At 46.7% G+C, this 18,418-nt stretch overlaps 1 protein-coding gene across 2 annotated transcripts in view; it reads left to right on the forward strand.

Moving 5' to 3' along the window:
- Positions 1–18,418, forward strand: part of NAAA (N-acylethanolamine acid amidase) — a 393,144-nt gene that overhangs the window by 148,177 nt on the left and 226,549 nt on the right. For both annotated transcript variants that reach the window (XM_086961778.1, XM_086961779.1), the window contains exon 4: positions 8,624–8,714. In XM_086961778.1, coding sequence (XP_086817904.1) covers positions 8,624–8,714 — 91 coding nt within the window. The remainder of the gene's footprint in view (positions 1–8,623; positions 8,715–18,418) is intronic.

Here is an 18,418-nt window from a genome sequence, read left to right on the forward strand (position 1 = left end):
TATAGGGTAATTGCAAAGCAATCTCAAATCTGAAAATGCTAAATTGTCTGTATCCCACAAATGTTATTTATCAACAGTGTGTCATATAACTTGATGATTTGTAAAATGTGTAAAATATAAAACTAGTCATACAGTAGTCCACAGGAATATGTGTACAAACTCTATGTAGTAAAATACAGCCAAACATGCAATGCAGCTAATCTAGCAGCAGAGGAACAATGTTGTCCTATATGCGAGCAAGGTACAGTGAGCTTCCGGAATGTTTGGTACATGTTCAGATTGGTCACATGTCAAATTTTGATATCAAAGCTATAATAGATAGAACCGAATACAATAGCTATAACAAAAACAGCCAACACGTGTTCCGTCAAATTGACTTCCTCAGGGCTATTTCGGAGTTCAAGTCATAGGTTATGAACCAAAAAAACTGCAGAGAAAGAACCACAATTTCAGTGAATCAGCCACTTACATGTTCCTATGAGTGACAAAATTACATAACATAATCCCAGTCATGATTGAATGCACCAACTAGACAAGAACAGCAAGAAGTATCCAAATTATGTCAATATTCTCATCAACCAAGTTCCGATCATGGCACATCAGTACTGGGACAAGAATGCCAGTATTTGCATCAGCAACGAGGTACAAGTGAGTACAAATGAATTAGCAGCCCAAGCAGGGCTTGGTTAGGTATACTTTTTATCAGAAGAAGCAAGGTGTTTCGGAGTCTGTAAAATGCTACATTGCGGCGTTAAGACAACCTGTCTATCACATGTAAATTTGGATGGTTACACAGTCAAACAATCCTAACGTCAAGGAGATACTTGCGCTCAATGGACACTCCTCATTTAAAGGTATCGGTATACAAGGGAACCCGTAAAATTGGCCGCGGACCACGGGTAGAACTGGTTATTTTTATTTAACAAAGGTCCTAGGTTAAAGTAATGACAAAAGAAATTAAATTACACAGGCTCGAGATAAAGGCTGTGTTTTTCCTTCTGCAGAGTCCAGCCGGACCTAGAAGCGTTTATTTTGGAAAACAATTTTGTAAGTATAGATAGAATTTAGGCGAAAACAGGTCGCACACAAATAACTGGGCACAAGTCTGTACCTGGTCAGAAGAAGACAATACAGGGGAAAAGGAAAAAGAGTTAACAGGCAAACAAGGAGAAAAGGGTGGCTTATAACACAATGCAAACAATTTTTGAATAAGCACAAACCCACAGTAACTACCGTAAAAATTGCAAATCATAACACGAGCAGTACTGTAAAACAGTCAGCGAACGTTTCGATCCCTATCTCCAAAAATATAGTGGGATCATCTTCAGGACTAAAGTGGGCTTTGCCTGATTGGTTGAGTGAGCCTGTATGGTTTAAACAGGGAGGAAAAGAAAGGGAAATGAAAATTCTAACAACAATAATTTACAACTAGTCAGTCGCCTCTTTTTTCATGCAAGGTGCAACACGTGCACATGCAGTTGCTTGATCCAAAGGGCACGGATGGCTATGTGCTCGTATTTGGAGTGTGGGTGACCGAGTAGGACATACCGCTTTAGCTCATTGAGAAGTGCCCGGGGACGTGGTATCCGGTGTTGGTGCGAAAATTGACAGAGTGGGGGAGTGTAGGCCAGGAGTTCGACCAAGGTTGTGAATTAATCTAAAATTAGGAAATCCTGGTTACCACGAGCGAGGCACGGTGGGCTGGACGTGGCTTGAAACACTTCAGTCGGCACTCAGGTTCCGAAGTAACCAATGCCTATTAAAAAGTGATTTAGTCATACACTTGGCGAATGACAGGTTGGGGCAATAAGATAGGAATAGGGCTACCGGAGTTACCGTTTCCGCCTTGCATTTGGCGCGCGGCGTTTCAGGAAGGATAACAGTATTTACCCAGTCTGGTCGGTTCGATTTAGGCCTGAAAAAAAGTGGTAGGTCGGAGATTAGGACCTGTGAAGTGAGGCCGGTGTGGCAGGTATAAGTGCAGTGGAGGAACAGAATATTACCGTTACAGCCTAGCGTCTCTAGCGTAGGCTCGGCGGGAAACTTCGATGGAAATATAACATGTGAATAAAAGGGGGTTGAAGGATTTGTAGGTTGGAAGTGCATACGGGTGAAGGTGAGGGCGGCGGATGCAGGCAGGTAACTCCTCATTTAAAGACATTATGGCTGTAATTAAAAAAGCTTAACTCTCAACATAGTATGTTAAAGTGTGCTAAGGCTGCTTTGACTAATACTGTGGTAAAAAAAAATCTGTTAAAAAGGCTTTTCAAGGGAATGTTTATCAAAAAGAGAAAGGCACACCAACATTCTTTTTTGAAACGATGGATGTGGAGGAAGATATACCACTGGTAAAAACAGAATAAGCCTGGATGAGACTATCGCTGGGGTGGTCAACTATTTATAAAATGGTTGTTCTGCTGTGACTGTTCTGCCAGCTGCAGAATTACCCCTTCCTGCCATGGACCTCAGTCTTACTGTGGCGACAAGCCATCCGGATGATCACCCTGTCCAGGTGTTATAAATCCCCTTACGATGGAGGCATGCGGCACCAGATATACTCTCCTACTAAAGGACATCTCTTCTCGTCATAAACTAATGGTTGCTCACTAGCACAGCAGCCCCACATTTGCCACCTAGCAGTGGGTGATGGAGGAGATCCCCCTCTGGCACCTCACTGAAGCCTCGAAAGTAACTCTTCAGCTTCGGAGGGAGACCCATAGAGTCCTTGGGCGGGAGGGCTGCTTAAAGAAGGAAACCCTGTTATGGCAAGGAAGACAGCTGTACAGGTTATGACCTTGGAGGGCTTCAAACCTTGGGACCCCAGAGTCATTTCCAAGTTGGGGGATGTTCTGTCGGTGTCCTCAATGAAATCCTTCCTGGAGCTGCAGGCGGAATACAGCTTACACCATTCACAATTCTTCCATTTTTGCAACCATGGCACACCCTCACCCACTATATTTTTTTTTTTGTTTTAATTTTTGAAAACCTTTATTGTGCACAAAGAAAAGCAACAAATACGGGCCTACAACCATCTGGCCGGCCACGAACACTTAGTTGAGCACGAAAGCAAACATTATGGCGACCCAGTACTGCGTCAGAACCGTATGCATTGAAAGAAAGAAAAACTGGAGGAAAGCGCAGCACCGTGGCACAGGATAAATGAAGGTTAAAATTTTAAAGTTTTTGTTATGCAACTGTCTCACAGGCCGTAGTGTTCCGTACTAGCAAAATAAGAAAAAAGAACAAGGTCCATGTAGGTGGGACACAACATTAGCAACTTCAGCAAGCAATTCGCATATCAGCAAACAGGTCCCCGCCAGGCAGGATGGTTTCACAATACACATGCTACAATGTAGCGGTTATGCCCCAGTAATACTATCACTGCCACCCAGCACCCAGCACTCCCTACCATGGGAAAAAGGCGAAATCATAACAGAATAAAACAGGTCCCATAGAAACTAACAAAAGGAAATATAACCCCCCACCCTACACACATGCAGAGGCTATGGCCCACCCCCCCTCAAGCAGCGTGCCTGTCGCCCCATAAACCCGAAATTTAGGAAGAAGAAAAGTCGGAAGAGAGAAAGAAGACAGCAAGACACACCAAAAGGAGGAAGAAAGATGAAAAAAGGGAAAATGTCACTTTCGACGATAGGGAGGGAGAAGAGGACAAGCTAATCTACCACTCCCAGGGAGGGAAAGATGGTGGGGAGGAGCCCACCCAGTAATCGAGTTCCCGGACTCCCAGTCATCTGCAACCCTGGTGCCTTGCGAAGTAAACAACCCGTGTCATGCAGAAGAGGAGGAGCGATTCTAAGGATGTGGGCAGGGGGAACCGAAACAGTCCCAACCCGCCGCCACCCGCCACTGTTTGTAACACATTGAATAAAGCCCCATTGTAAATATTACCAAACAGTCCCGCCATACAATCCGCCACCGCCCCGGAAATTTTAGTAAACAAGTACAGTCTCGGTATAGCTGGAGACGGGGCGAGGCTTATTAAATCACACCTTTCAGCATATATGGACTAGTTCCCGTTCCGTGTCCCCGCCAACCTGTCAGTCCCGGTCACAAAGTTCAGCATATCAGCCCTGGCCAGAGCGCGAGCGTTCCTTAAAACTCGGCAACCGAGGAGGGCCAGCTTCACAAAGTACCTGAAAACAAAATGGCCACCGCCGATGAGGATGGGAAAAGAAGAGGCAAAATGGACGTCCCGCTGTAGCAGCCGAGCAGCAACCCACCAGAAAAATCGTCCCCGAGTGCCAGAGTATAGATCCGGGCCAATGCTGGAGAAAGGGCTCTCGGGAGGCAGTAAACGCAGGGGGATACTTATGTAGCAGCAACGAGGGTCGGGGGCACAACTCCAATCCTAGAGACAAAGTTCCAAGTTCCGCCGGGAGCTGCAACAGTGTATCCCCATCCGAGTCACCAAGCAGCCCCGGGTCGGAGTTACAACTTCGGGAAACAACCTCCCCCTCGTCTGCAGCGGCCGGTACCACAGTATCCACCGTGTCCGAGTCAGCTGGGAAAGTTGATTTCACACTGCGCCAGGGATCAGGCACACCGTCCCCTTGCAACTGTTGCACCGCACCGTCCATCCGGTCCCCAAGCCGCGCAGAGAGTGACCGCAATTCCACCTGAAGTGCAACGAGCGCGTCCATAACATCCCGGCGTGTCGGCACCCTCTGAACGTTAGATTGCCGCTCCGTACACTGCGAGTGCCGCAATGGAGCCTCCAGGTCACCGGCAAACGGCGAGATAATGCCAGCGGGCGAGTCAGCCATCGGTGTTGTGCAGGAGGCAGCCGCCATTTAGGACATCCAGGAAGAAGGGGGCTGCCTTCCAGGAGGAAGCCAAAGGGGACCCAGGGAGCTCGAACTAGCTGTGGGAGCCGAGTGTAACAGGAGGGGCGCACGGGGGGGGGAACACCACCGCCGCGCAGCAAGAAGGGGACAAATCGCAAGGTGACCCGCCCAATGGCCGCCGTAGGTCGGTTGCAGCTTCGGCCAGTGGAGCGAGGACTAGTGCGAACCCCGCTCCTCACCACTTCGGCTCACCGAGACGGGGCTGCTGAGTGCAGCGCTTGGATTTCGTCCCAGGTCCCCAGCACCGGTACCAGAATCGAGGATGTTCTCATTCCCCGGGTCACTGCAGGCGGCTGTCGTCCCGAAGGTCCACAACGGCAGGGAGTGGCGCCGGCCTCAGAACAAAGCCATGGAGTCCAGCGCTCGGCACAGCGCTATCTTCGGGAATCCGGCAGGCAGGGACTCCGGGAAAACACCCAGAGCATCAGCGCGATCGCGGCCACAGTCCGCGGCTGCAGAATCACGGATATGTGAGCAGGATGTGGGTGCAGAACGCACTAGCCAGCGGAGCCGGGAATCGAGCGTCCGTTCAGGTCGCCATCTTGGCTCCTCCCTCCTCACCCACTATATTAAGGGCCTCTCAGATATTCTGGCTAATGGCTTGCTTAAGGTCAAAATCCTCATGGAGGAATCTCCCAATCATAAAACTCTCGCAGGTGTACACAGTCTCTAGTAGTTAACACACCTGACTCGTTTGACTGGCTGAGAAAGTCTTTGGTGGGTGATTTGAGGCAACAGACTGCCATTGATTTGAGGGAGGCCCGCACCCACCCCATGAGACTGTGATTGCCTCGCAGTTCCACCTAATACAGTGGAAATACCTACACAGAGTCTACTATACACAGGAGAGACTAAGGAAAATGCCTGCGCTGCTGAACGTAAAGAGATGACTTTGCCCATATGGTTTGGTCATGTGAGCGACTGGCTCCCTTTTGGGAGGGGATGTTGTCCTGCATGGAATGAGTGTTGGATTGGGTACTGCCCTGGGACCCCAAATTGGTTCTCCTTCACACTACGGAAGAGCTAGACTCAAACATACATCGCAAGGCCCTGCTGTGGCTGGGTCTGGTGTAGTGAAAAGGGATATCACCAGGGTCTGGAAAGAAAAAGACCCTCCCTCCGTCCTTGGAGCAGTGGAAACTTGGGCTGGATCAATTTATGAGCATGGAGATGCCTGTCTACAAGGGCAGAGGTTCCCCACTCAAACATGATAACATATGGGCTGTATGAAGTCAACCTCCAGGCATTGTACTTCAGAGAGTTGAAATCCTTGTCATTCCCTGGATGAGGAAATGCTGTCTTATGATGGCAAAACCTAAAGTGTAGCCATGGGGGGCACGAACATTGGAGTATAATGGTCGAATGCTGGCTGGATTTGAGGAGCGGTATCCATTGTTGTTTTTCTACTTATTGCAAATAAAGTGATATGCAATTTCATAGGCTCTATTAGTCGCTCCTTTTCTATTGTATTTGGTCTGTTCCATATGTGTCTGGCTGGTGTGTCAACTTTGTATAAAATCAATAAGATTTTGTCATAAAAAATCAGGTTCTGCATCTAGGTACACTTGCATCAAGCGAGTGAAGGCTAGTGCTAATCACGCTTATTGGGTGCTATCAATTTGTCCATGTGCTTTTTAGGTTGACCTCAGCAGACACAGTATTCCAGAGGCTTATCCACCAGTTGCCCAATATTTGCAAACGTGTCATCTTGGTCATTGCAAAGGGTAGAGACGAACATGATGGACATTTAATAAATATACTGAATGTGTTGGGAAAAGGGATGACAAGTGATTTTAAGAAGTATTTTTTCCGTGCAATCTATGTGATACTTGGAGCATGAAGTGAGTGAGGAGGGCTTAATGCCGTAGAAGGAATTAGTAGAAGCAATCGAGGATGCCCCGGTTCCAACACGTAAATATTATGTAAGATCCTGTGTAAGGTCATCAGACTTTTATTTGAAATTTGTACAAGATTTTGCTAGTAAAACTCATGACTTGAGACGAGACAATTGTTAAAATACAAAGAGAAATTTTAGTGCACAAGGATTTGACCCCAATATCAGGACTATATTGAACAGGGATACAAGTGGAGAGGTATTTAAGCTGTGTGGGCCCAAATTGAACCAGATGGAAAGGAAGTCACAGTTTCCTCATGCTCTCTTTCTCCCACTGAAAAACACTACTCTTACATTGAACGAGGAACACTAGCATTCATTGGAGGATGGAGCACTTAAGCAGTATGTTTGGGGCTCAGTGTTTGTTCTCAGGCCCACCCCTAAACAGGTTCCTAAGGTTTTAACTATTGAGGGGTCTATTGAAAGCCTCCCCTGATTGCCAGGATGTCAATGAGACTGAGTCAAGAAACAGAGTGGAATATGTTTCAGGCATTGAGAACAGGGTCGTAGATTCCCTAAGAAGTGCGCCTCTGACTTTGAGGAAATGCACACAAAATGATTGGGAAGAATACACTGCAGCCAGTGTGGATTTTATGACCCTGTTGCCATTTCAAAGGATGAGCAGGTTAAGGGTTACCTTGGGGATGACACCTTAGTCGAAGCCTGTAGGAATGTTATTGTACACAGACCCCCCTCACGTATTTGTAGTTGAGCGTTTCAGCAGGGTTATTATGGGAGTTATCCAGATAGCCAATAAAAAAACGAGAAATGTGGGGGCACTGGAGGTGAAAAAGTGATTTGAGCATAGCATTTGACATCTATCTTAACTGGGTATAGTCCTTTCGAAACCTTGACAAGAAGAGGTCCTTTCACTAAGGACAACTTGAGTTAATATAGGCGGATAGAAAGAGGGAATGGTTGCAGGAAGTTGTGAGGAGAACCATCAATCGGGTTCAAGATGTGTGCAAGTAGTGGTATGATTGCATGGATGCTGCTACAATGGTGGATCTAGAGGTTCTGTGTGAATGTGGGAAGAAGGGGACAAGTCCAGCAAGGGCGGTAGCGAGTTCTTGCAACCTTTGAAAATAGTTACATTGCAATCTAATTCTGCAAACTTGAATGTAATGGTGTGGCATCTTAACATATTGTCAAGGTACAAGGATGATGTGAGTCTGGGTCAAGACGTCAGTCTTGTTGAAAAGGTGCTATGGTTGTGGTTGGAAGACGAAGTGTCTGGTTGTGGTTCTTGTTTCATGATCTTGCTCATCGAAGAGAAGATCCAGGCATTGAAGTATGCAGGTCTGATGGGACCGTGTCACCATTGCTGGTTCAATCAGGACTTGAGGATCCAGGTATCGGTGTGGGCTTGTGATGTCAATTCCAAACAGTTAGCAGTGTGCATTGTGGGTGGACAATCATTTTTCCTGTGTGTCTGTTACCTGTGTTATATTCCTTCATGCCTCAATGCTATTCCCGTTTCATGCTTTATTTTGAATTATATGCCGTGCTTATATTTCTTTAGTCATCACCGCTTTAGTGTTATTATTGTTTTGATTTTGTTTGTTTGGTAGATTTGTTTACTTTTACTGCATGTGCTGTATATGTCGTGGGTTGATTCTGGTTCTAGAATTGCAGATATAAGGTACTTTCTCAGGTTGTCCATTGCCTAGGGGAGCCCAGGGGGGAGCTGCTTTCTCAGGGTCATGCCAATAAACTACAAACCCCGTAAGAACTCCTGTCTGTTCTTGCCGACATTAGTATTGTCATACACCTTATGCTAGGATCTGTGCTGTTAAAGAGAGTGCGCTAAATGTTTGAACCCTTGCATTTTCTGCAGCTGACGCTTTGCCTCTCTCATTTGCAGGTAGTTTACATGGGCACCACGTTTGTTGGATATATTGGACTATGGACTGGCCAGAAACCACATCAGTTTACCATCTCTGGGGATCAGCGAGGTAAGCAAAGATCCTTCACAATGCAGATGAATGATCAGTGTGAACAAGAATTCAGCGGGTTGGTTTGGTAAAATGTGGATACATAACAACTGTCCTGGCTGTTGCTGTTGGCATGTGTCCCAACAAAGATCAGATGTTCCGAGTTTACCAACAGTATAATGATTACCTTTTATGATCTACGACGTACGTTATCAGTTGTATGCTTGCGCCCATTTGAGTTAACAAGCAACTGTTTTCTCCTCATCTTTAAATTACACAAACAGCGCCACCATGTGGCAGTTGACATAAGTGCAGGTTCCGGCAATTAAGTGCCAGTGCCGAGCACTGGAACAAACCACTGGCTGAAATTAAGCACTAATTATAACTAGGCTTTTGCACTTCGCTGGTATGACTGCTGCTTGACAACTTTTTATTTTTTATATATATTCTTTTTATTGTTTTGCCAATAGAATGCGCAATACAGCTCTAGGGAGCATTATAACAATAATAAACCTTACAACAACGCTGTGACCCTCTGAACACGCAGTAACACAGTACTGATGTACACCTTATCTCCATCATTATGACACACCTCAATAATCTGTTACATTGTTTCTTACACCAATATGTCATTATTCAGTCTGTGGGGTGGTATCAGTTTGTTGAAGAAGATATTGTTTAAGCGGTTCCCGTATGTCTCTTGGCCTTGACATCATAGGCAGTTCTTCCGCATTTAGTGGCAATTGCTCATTGCAATATACCATATCCTTGGTCCACAATTTAATAGTTGGGGCTAAAATGCTTTCCCAATGTAACGCCACTTGACGCTTAGCCAGCAGGAGTGCAATACGTACGAACTTTCCCACTGCTCCCTTCAGTTGTGGCACAAAACATAATAAGCAGACAGCAGGTGTACATTGCAGGGTAGCCCCGTCATCTCTTGCCGTCGTTGCACCACACCCTCCTAATACATTAATGCACGTCTACTCCCCCATGCAAGGTGAAGGAAGTCAGTGTTAGAATGACCGCACCGTTTACAATTACTTGTGTCTCTAGGTCAATATCTATGTAACCTGGCCGGGGTGTGGTAGGTTTGGTGGACGTATTTAAAATGAATTATGCACAAATTTCCGTTAGGAGTAAGGGACCCTGTCAGTCTACAAATATGCTCTCAATCTTTTTCTGATAGTTGAGGAGTTACACTTTGGTTCCACCGAGCAAGACTTCTGTTCGGTGCATAGACCCTCTCCTCCCTCAGCTCCCTGTATAGTAATTTGCGTCGAGATGGTGCTACCAGCAGCAGCTGTAGGGCTCGTAGTGTTGGTGGTTCATCTGGGTATGTATGATAGTGATCCCTAATCGCGTGCCTCAACCTGAAGATGGTAAAATTAAACAATAGTGAGGAATTTATTATGTAGGACAAGTGTTCCTCTGTGATAAATCGCCCCGCCGGATATATATATATAACGCATACTTACGAGACCAACTTCCCTCATGGCTTTGATGGGGCCTTCCTCTTGTGTGACAGAGAGGACTGCTTAGTGTGCTATGGGTAGTGCTGGTGCGTATAGAGGCAATCTATCAGTAAGTTTTCCTACGGCCTGCCACGCTCCTATTGTTGTGACTACTGAGTTGATTTCTGCGCAGGGCGTGTGCCTGAGGTTATGTGTGATAACCCCCGCCAGCGGAACCGGGTGTGATTCCCCATCTTTCACCGCAACATGCGGAGTGAAAGCGCGTGGCCTGAACCAATAATATGCATATTGTGCCTGCGTGCATAAGTAATAAAGATATAGGTCTGGGGTGTTAAATCCACCTTTAGCATAATCCAGCATCAGTGTAGCCCAGTTCACTCTGGCCTGCTTACCTCCCCATATCAAGCGAAGGAGCAAGGTTTGCACCTCCTTGAAGAATTGGCGTGTCAATTTAATCGGGATGTTTGTGAACATATAGAGGAGACGCAGCAATACAACCATTTTGATGATCGCTGTACGATCAGCAAGGGAAAGCGGTAACCTGTTCCATCTGTCCGCCTGCCGCTCCAATTTCATGCATGCCCTGCCATAATTTTCCCTGACCACGAGATCAGGGTCACGATGTACCCAGACCCCCAAATACTTCACCGGCTCTGTGGTCCACACCAATAGATATCCCATGCTGGGGTATACCGGCTTGGCCGTGAATGGTATGATGATCGATTTATCCCAGTTGATCTGCAGTCCTGAAAAAAGACCAAATCGTATATATTCCTGCAGCACATCCTCCAGATATTGACCCAGCTCCCTTAAAAATAGTACCATGTCATCAGCATAGAGTGATATGCCAACCTGTTGATGTAAAAAATGTTGTGCCGCTTTCCTGTGACGCTGGCAAATGACACATGCCAACGGCTCGAAGGCTAGTGCAAATAGTAGCAGCGATAGTGGGAATCCCTGGCGGGTGCCCCAGTGAATTTTAAATGGTCGGGAGGTCAGTCCTCCAACCCACACTAGTGCTGAGGGATCAGCGTATAAAAGCTGCACCCATCCGAGAAATAACGGCGGGAATCCCATTCTTCTCAATATATGGAACATATTCCTATTCAATGGAATCGAACGGATTCCACATCGACCCTGCGGGAGTGCTGCTTCCGTTTGCTTGCCTGTTTGTTTTGCGCCTTCTCCGGCCACTACGCCACTACGCCTCGCGGCCCCCGCTCCGCGGGTGCCGCTCGAAGGCGAGAGACTTTGTTGGGGATCCAGCCCCCGGCTTCAGGACGTGCTAAGGAGCACCAACGCCACTTCAGGGACTCTACTGCAGGACAGTAAGCACTGAGGCGGGACTGCGAGGACCAGCGTGCCCAGCGGCGCTGATCGGCCGCAGCTTGTCCTCTTCCCGCCCCCTCCACCGTAAAAACATCGCGGTGTGAGTGCTGCGTGGGATTCCACATCGACCCTGCGGGAGTGCTGCGGGAGTGCTGCTTCCGTTTGCTTGCCTGTTTGTTTTGCGCCTTCTCCGGCCACTACGCCACTACGCCTCGCGGCCCCCGCCCCGCGGGTGCCGCTCGAAGGCGAGAGACTTTGTTGGGGATCCAGCCCCCGGCTTCAGGACGTGCTAAGGAGCACCAACGCCACTTCAGGGACTCTACTGCAGGACAGTAAGCACTGAGGCGGGACTGCGAGGACCAGCATGCCCAGCGGCGCTGATCGGCCGCAGCTGGTCCTCTTCCCGCCCCCTCCACCTGTTCATTTCCCTGATTAGCAGTCATAGCAACGCGCACGCGGGACGCGCGCAGGGCAAAGGCCGGTGCGAAGACCGGGCAAAGAGCGGGCTGTTTGAGGCCGTTCGAGTACGGCAGAGTCCGGCCTAGGCCCACCCCCCCTGGATGATTTGAAGGCCATAGAAAATGCCACTAAGACCAGGGAAGGAACGTACTGTCCAAATCAACACAACCAAGGGCGTCGTTTCTGGCCCCCTTGACGCTTTCATAACACGGGCCACTGGAATCCTGGAAAAGGAAATCGCCATGGTAGAGAAAAGACTCTCAATAGACCTTATTAGTGGAAAGCGATCATCACTGGGGGCCTTAGCTAAATCCATCTCCCCTGCGCCCTCTGCTCCACATGCTGCCTTTAATTGCGTCCATACTACCTCAACGGACGCAATAGTCCATCTAGAAAATATAGGGGGTAGTCCAACAGGGGATACTTCAAGGGAAGAAAGGCATAGTATAGACGCTTCCCAATGTAGCCAGGGGGATAGGGACGATGATAATGATTCCTTGATTAGTGGGGAGCCGGACTTTAGCCAGCCTTCCGGATGCCCTTAATCACTCTAACATGTCTAACTCTGCCGAAATCACCAACCATCCTATACCCAATCCTGGCCCTAACACTAAAAAGAGAAAGATGGACTCTAGATTGTCGGGGGAAAGAGACTTAAAAATCTGCAAAGTAAACAAAGTCCAAGATGGTGGGAGCCAGGGGTCCGAGCTTCCCCCAAACCCCTTAATACCCTCTGTATTTAATAACATGTTATGTCCTTCCCTTTCGGCTTTGGGCTCTTCAAGCACCTGCCCTATGTGCCTTAATAGTGACGAAGTTTTGTTAGCTAAAATGGAGGCCATGTTTAAAACATTACTCTTACCAGTCCTGGAGCGGACCAGGCTCATGACCTCAAAAATTGATAGTATGGAGGATTTGATTTACTCTAACCATACGATGCTACAAACACTACTTGGTTCTAATAATACGGGTGCCATTAAAACATCAGCATCTACTAAGGCCACTAGCAATAACAATATGGAAAAGGGTAAAACTCTCCCTAATAAAACCACAGGAACGAATAGTACCACACTTAAAGGGGGCGAAAAACTTAATACTACATCTTCCAAATCAGGAGCTAGCATTCACGCCCAGGCACCAAAGCCCCAATCGAAACCAGCGGCTAAACAAAATACTGGTGGGCGTCAAACAATGGGTCCTCCCCCACAACCTACTTTAAATCTTCCCCCCCCAAGTACCCCCAGAGTCCAACGTACTGCCTCCACCAACCGTAGGGAGGGGGGACGCAAAAGACCAACTATCCCTAGTGTTGATTTACCACCTGAAGCAGCCCAACACACCATCGTTTTGACAGGTGTAGCACCATTAAAATCGGGTGCCAGGGAGTCTTATGGCGACCTACGCAATAAAGTCATCTTTTGGTTGAATAAAAATCGCCCGTTACCCCCCTCCACTCCCACGGAGATATTATATGTGAGGGGAGTAGACTGGGTGGGGCCGGAGTCAAAAGACTTGGAAGGAGATTGTATCCTTATCTCGTTTAAAGATCCGTGGGTGGTAGATGCCATCAGACGAGAACCAAGGTTTGCAAGGCAGGGGGATGTACAAACACTAGCCTTATCATACTTTTATCAGCACAGGCAAATACCCCTTCGATCCTACCCTTTATTTCGTAAGGGCCCTGCTGTAAGACACCCCCTGGCATTAACACCGCTTGACTGCCAGCGCCCCTTTCTCTTTAATCACTTTGGCCCCCTCTCTGGCCTTGAGGCTATTGATTGACTCAACGATCCATCTAGTGAGTCTCTGATTGGTAACGCAGTAGCCCAAGAGCCAATTGAGCATAGTATGGTGTGCCCAAATCAAACCAGCAATCGAGTAGATGAGGAAGGAGGTCAAGCCTCTCTGTTATCTAGCCCTCTACTATATGCAGCTGCCCAGGGGATCTCGACCAAGGATAACCTTATAGTCCCAGCAGATCGTGCTAAGCACTTACTGGTTAAAGACGATAAAGGGACTTCTAATGGACTTGTACAGCCCTTACACCCTTCGTTGATGGACAATTTGAAAGACCATTTGAAAATCCTGTCCTGGAACATAGCGGGTATCAAGGCACGCCTTGCTTCTACAGACTGGTCGGACTTTATGGACACTTATGATATTATCCTGTTGCAGGAAACGTGGGCAACGGAGCCTGTTCACAAGCTGGGTTATATTAACTTTTTTAAACCTGCAACCAAAGGGGGTAAAGGGCGGGCTTCAGGCAGTCTGTTGATTTGGGTGAAACAATCCTTGGGTTTCTATCCAACTGAACTTCCTGTGGAGAACCTGGTTCTCCTCTCCATCATAATAAACAAAGGGAATAAGCAAATCATGAACATTGTTAATATCTATGCTAGAGGTCTGCCTGGTGGTCGAAGCCCACCCTTGTTGAACTCTATTGACCGTATAATTACGAAAATGGACAGAGGCATTATTACTTTCCTTGCTGGCGATCTAAATTGCACCATAGAACCTTTGTTTGATATGGGAGAAACTTGGACTATGGCAGACGATTCTGTATGGGGTATCCCGGACTTACAAGTGGATAAGAGGGCAAAAGCAACAGAGGCGGCAGTATCTTGGATGGCATTCTGTTTACAAAATGGGCTCCGTGCATGCAACGGTCGCTCTGCCTCGGATATCAAAGGAAATTGCACTTTTGACAATGGGCTGAGGCAGAGCCGCATTGATTACATCTTATTGAACATGGAACATTGGTCGTCACTAATAGACATGGCAGTACTACAGCGTCCGGAAAGTGACCACAACCCGCTGTCACTGTCGTTGAAGACACCAGGTCTAAATAGACAGGAGGAGCCATCTGTCACCTACACAGGGGACGTCCAACTCACCAATGACAGGAGGAGACTGAAGTGGTCCCGGGTTATGGAAGACGAGTGTTTACTGGACAACATTAATGTTGTGGTTGAAAATGCGCTTAATGAAATGTCGCAAATAGACTTGATGGGGGTGGATCCTGGACTAGCTAACGATGTGATGGGAGTTCATACTAAATGCTTTGACCACTTAAAAACTCTTCTTTCCCTACCATGTGGAAGTGCTCCTACTAAAACAAATCCATTGCCCCAAAAATGGTACAATAGGAATTGTAGGGAGGCACATGCAGCTCTCATCTCAGCCATTAAATCTCGGGATATGGTTGGAGTGAAAGCTGCAAGGTTCAATTACAAGAAGATCCTTAGAGAAGCTAAACGGGAGTGGGAGGATAAGTTCTGGTCAGACCTTCTGGAGGCATCCTCCACTAACAACCAGAAAAGGTTTTGGGATTTGGTTAAATGGGGAAAAAACGCGGACTCTTCTACCCCGGGAAATAATGTGCCCCTTGAGGATTGGGTATCATTCTACTCGGCCCAATTTAGAGCTGATGATCACGAAGCCACAAATCCCTTAGGCAATGCACTCTTGCTGACCCCTCAAAGTGAAAAACTCACCTTCACAGTTGCTGAGGTCGAGCTGGCCTTGGCATTGACCCTCAGAGCGAAAGCCCTCGGCATGGATCTGATCCCGGCAGATTTATTTAAATCTAATCCCGCCTTGTGGCTCCCTTATATAACTAGGATAGCTAACACCTTGGCCCTTGGAGCCATAGTCCCGAAATCATGGAAAGGGGCCGAAATTGTTCCAATTTATAAAAAGGGCGATAAATCCATCCCAGGCAACTACCGTCCTATTAGTTTGATCGATTCGATCCAAAAGATAGTGGCGCGCATGGTCCTAGGACGGGTCCAGGGATGGATTGAAACAGAGAATATCCTGTCACCCATGCAGGCTGGCTTCAGATCGGGAATGAGCACCATAGATCAGGTTTTTAGATTCTGCCTGATCTATTGGAAGGAGGTGTGGCTCGGTGGCGGTACCATCTATGCTGCATTCATTGATCTGAAGTCCGCTTTCGATCTAGTGCCAAGGGCCAAACTATGGGGTGTTCTGGAAAATCTGGGGTGCCCATTAGAACTCTTAGACCTCATTGTTAGACTCCATGAGGACAACTTTGCGAGGGTGAGGTGGGGGGGCCAGGGACAAGTGACTGAGACATTTCCCGTAACTCGAGGTGTCCGCCAGGGGTGTGTCCTGGCCCCAACCCTCTTCCTCCTCTTTATCGATCAAGTTGTCAAGTTTTTCACGGATACCCCCACTGATGCTCCAATGCTGGCTGGGATGAGATTTCCTTTACTCATCTTCGCAGATGACACTTTAATCCTCTCAAAAACACGTAGCGGACTTCAGCGGGCTCTCGACCGCTTTGAGGAGTACTGTGCCATCAATAATTTGGTAGTTAATGTGGGGAAAACCAAGTTTATGGTTTTTACAAAAAACCATCCAGTTCGTAGTTCCGTGAGGTTGAATGGAGTAAACCTCGAGCAGGTCGATACCATGACCTACTTAGGGGTTACCCTCGATAGCCGCTTAAGATGGAAGGACCAGATTAATATACAACATCTTAAACTTGCCAGGCTGACTGGTTGCCTTATCAAAGAGCAAAAGGAATCAATTACAAAACGGGTCCTCCCGGCCCTTAAGATCTATGATGTTAAAATCTCTACAGCCATTTTATATGGCGCAGATCTGTGGGGCCACATGGACTTGCTTAATCTCTTCAAAATCCAATGCAGATTCCTTCGAAATTTAGTAGGCCTCCCGCAGTCAACACCCTCGATCCCCCTTTGCCTGGACCTTGGTTCCCCACCTATTAATGAGATGGCTAGATTTAGGCTAGTGGCACTGTGGAGACGGATATGGACATCTCCAGATTTATCCCTCTTTGCGAAAGAACTAGCGGAGGTTAGGTCCATTAGGGGTTCAGGGAAAATACCATGGCTTTTTGCTGTCAAATCTATCCTTAATGACATGGGCTTGGAACACCTTTGGACATCCCCTCAATCCAATGCTTTCCCTTCCAAAGACGAGTTCAAATCCTTGTATTGGGCCACAACCCGCCTAAAAAGAGTTCTGCTTTCTAACAAAAACAGCCTTACAGGCAGGTTTTTAACATTCAAACTTGACCTATCGAGAGAGCCATATTGGGATGTAATAACCCGCTCGTTAGACAAGAAGCTGTACCATCAGTTTAGAGTGGGCGCTTTGCCTTTGAACCCTTTTCTAAACAAACGGTCTACAGGGTTATCGCCCTACTGTACATGCTGTCCAGGTCATATTGAATCTGAAGGACATTTTCTTTTTGCTTGCCCAAGGTACGGTGCACCCCGAAAGAAATGGCTAAAACCTTTGTTTCAAAAACTACCATTCAAAACATCGATGGAAGCTATATGGGTGCTTAGGACCAACACCTCCGAACTCTTTGTAGTAACTCTGGCAAAATATTTGGGATGGGCTTGGCTCCTAAGGCTAAAAAACAGCACGCCTTAGCCCCTAGGACCAAGACGCTCTACAATTGGTCATAATCTGTTTGACTATGTTTCAGCCAACTGCTCCATGACTTAGTTGCATCATCTGTACCCTTTGTTTTTTCTTGCCATACAAAAGGCCCGTTTACAATGAACTTGAACTGCAATGTCTTCTTTTTAACTTAATTTTATCCCTTTTTATAAAATAGTCAGGTTTTCTCATTAATTGAAATTGAAATTTAATACTGTTTTATACATTTGTCTTAAATGTTCCCTTTTTTTTTGTATACTTTTCTTTTTTTTGGTGTTTAATTACTTTCATAGTGTTGTTTTCCCTGTTTCTTGCTTAAATTGAATCAGTTAAATTCTTTTGTATTTTAATGCGTCTTTTATGATTTGTTAAAAATCGAAATAAAGACTTTAAAACCTGAACCTGAATCGAACGCCTTCGCCGCGTCCAGTAGAACCGCAGCAGCAGGCAGCTTGTGGTTCAAAACATGGAACATAGCGAAGATCGTTCTCAAATTATAAGACATTGATCTTTCCGGGATGAAGCCCGACTGATCTGAGAAAACCAGGCTCGGTATTAAGGGCTGTAACCTAGTAGCCAGTATTTTTGCCAATATCTTGGCATCAAGATTTATTAACGACCTTGGTTGATAAGATTCACAGATGTCAGGGGGTTTATCCTTTTTTAACAGTGTGATAATCAATGCTTGGCGAAGAGTCGGCTGCCGTAGGCCAGATTCATGTACCTCCACGTACGGGATGTAAATGCTGAAGAAATGTGAAGAAAGTTTCTGGCCAGGGGTTATCCACAGAGTGTACTGGATAATGCACTACAAAGGTCATGGAAACGGAAGAGAGATCCCAAAAAAGATCACCCTGAGAACAATGGAACAGGAACCAGTGATTAGGCACATTATGGAACACAATGCATCAAGTCATCAAATTAAAGAATTGGTACAGAGTAACTGGCAATTACTCACATTGGATGAGACATTGAATCAGGCATTGTCAGATCATCCTATGGTCATTTAGAAAAAGACAGCAT

Source organism: Lissotriton vulgaris, chromosome 3_1 (genome assembly GCF_964263255.1).
Source record: "Lissotriton vulgaris chromosome 3_1, aLisVul1.2, whole genome shotgun sequence".
NCBI classification, from domain to species: Eukaryota; Metazoa; Chordata; class Amphibia; order Caudata; family Salamandridae; genus Lissotriton; species Lissotriton vulgaris.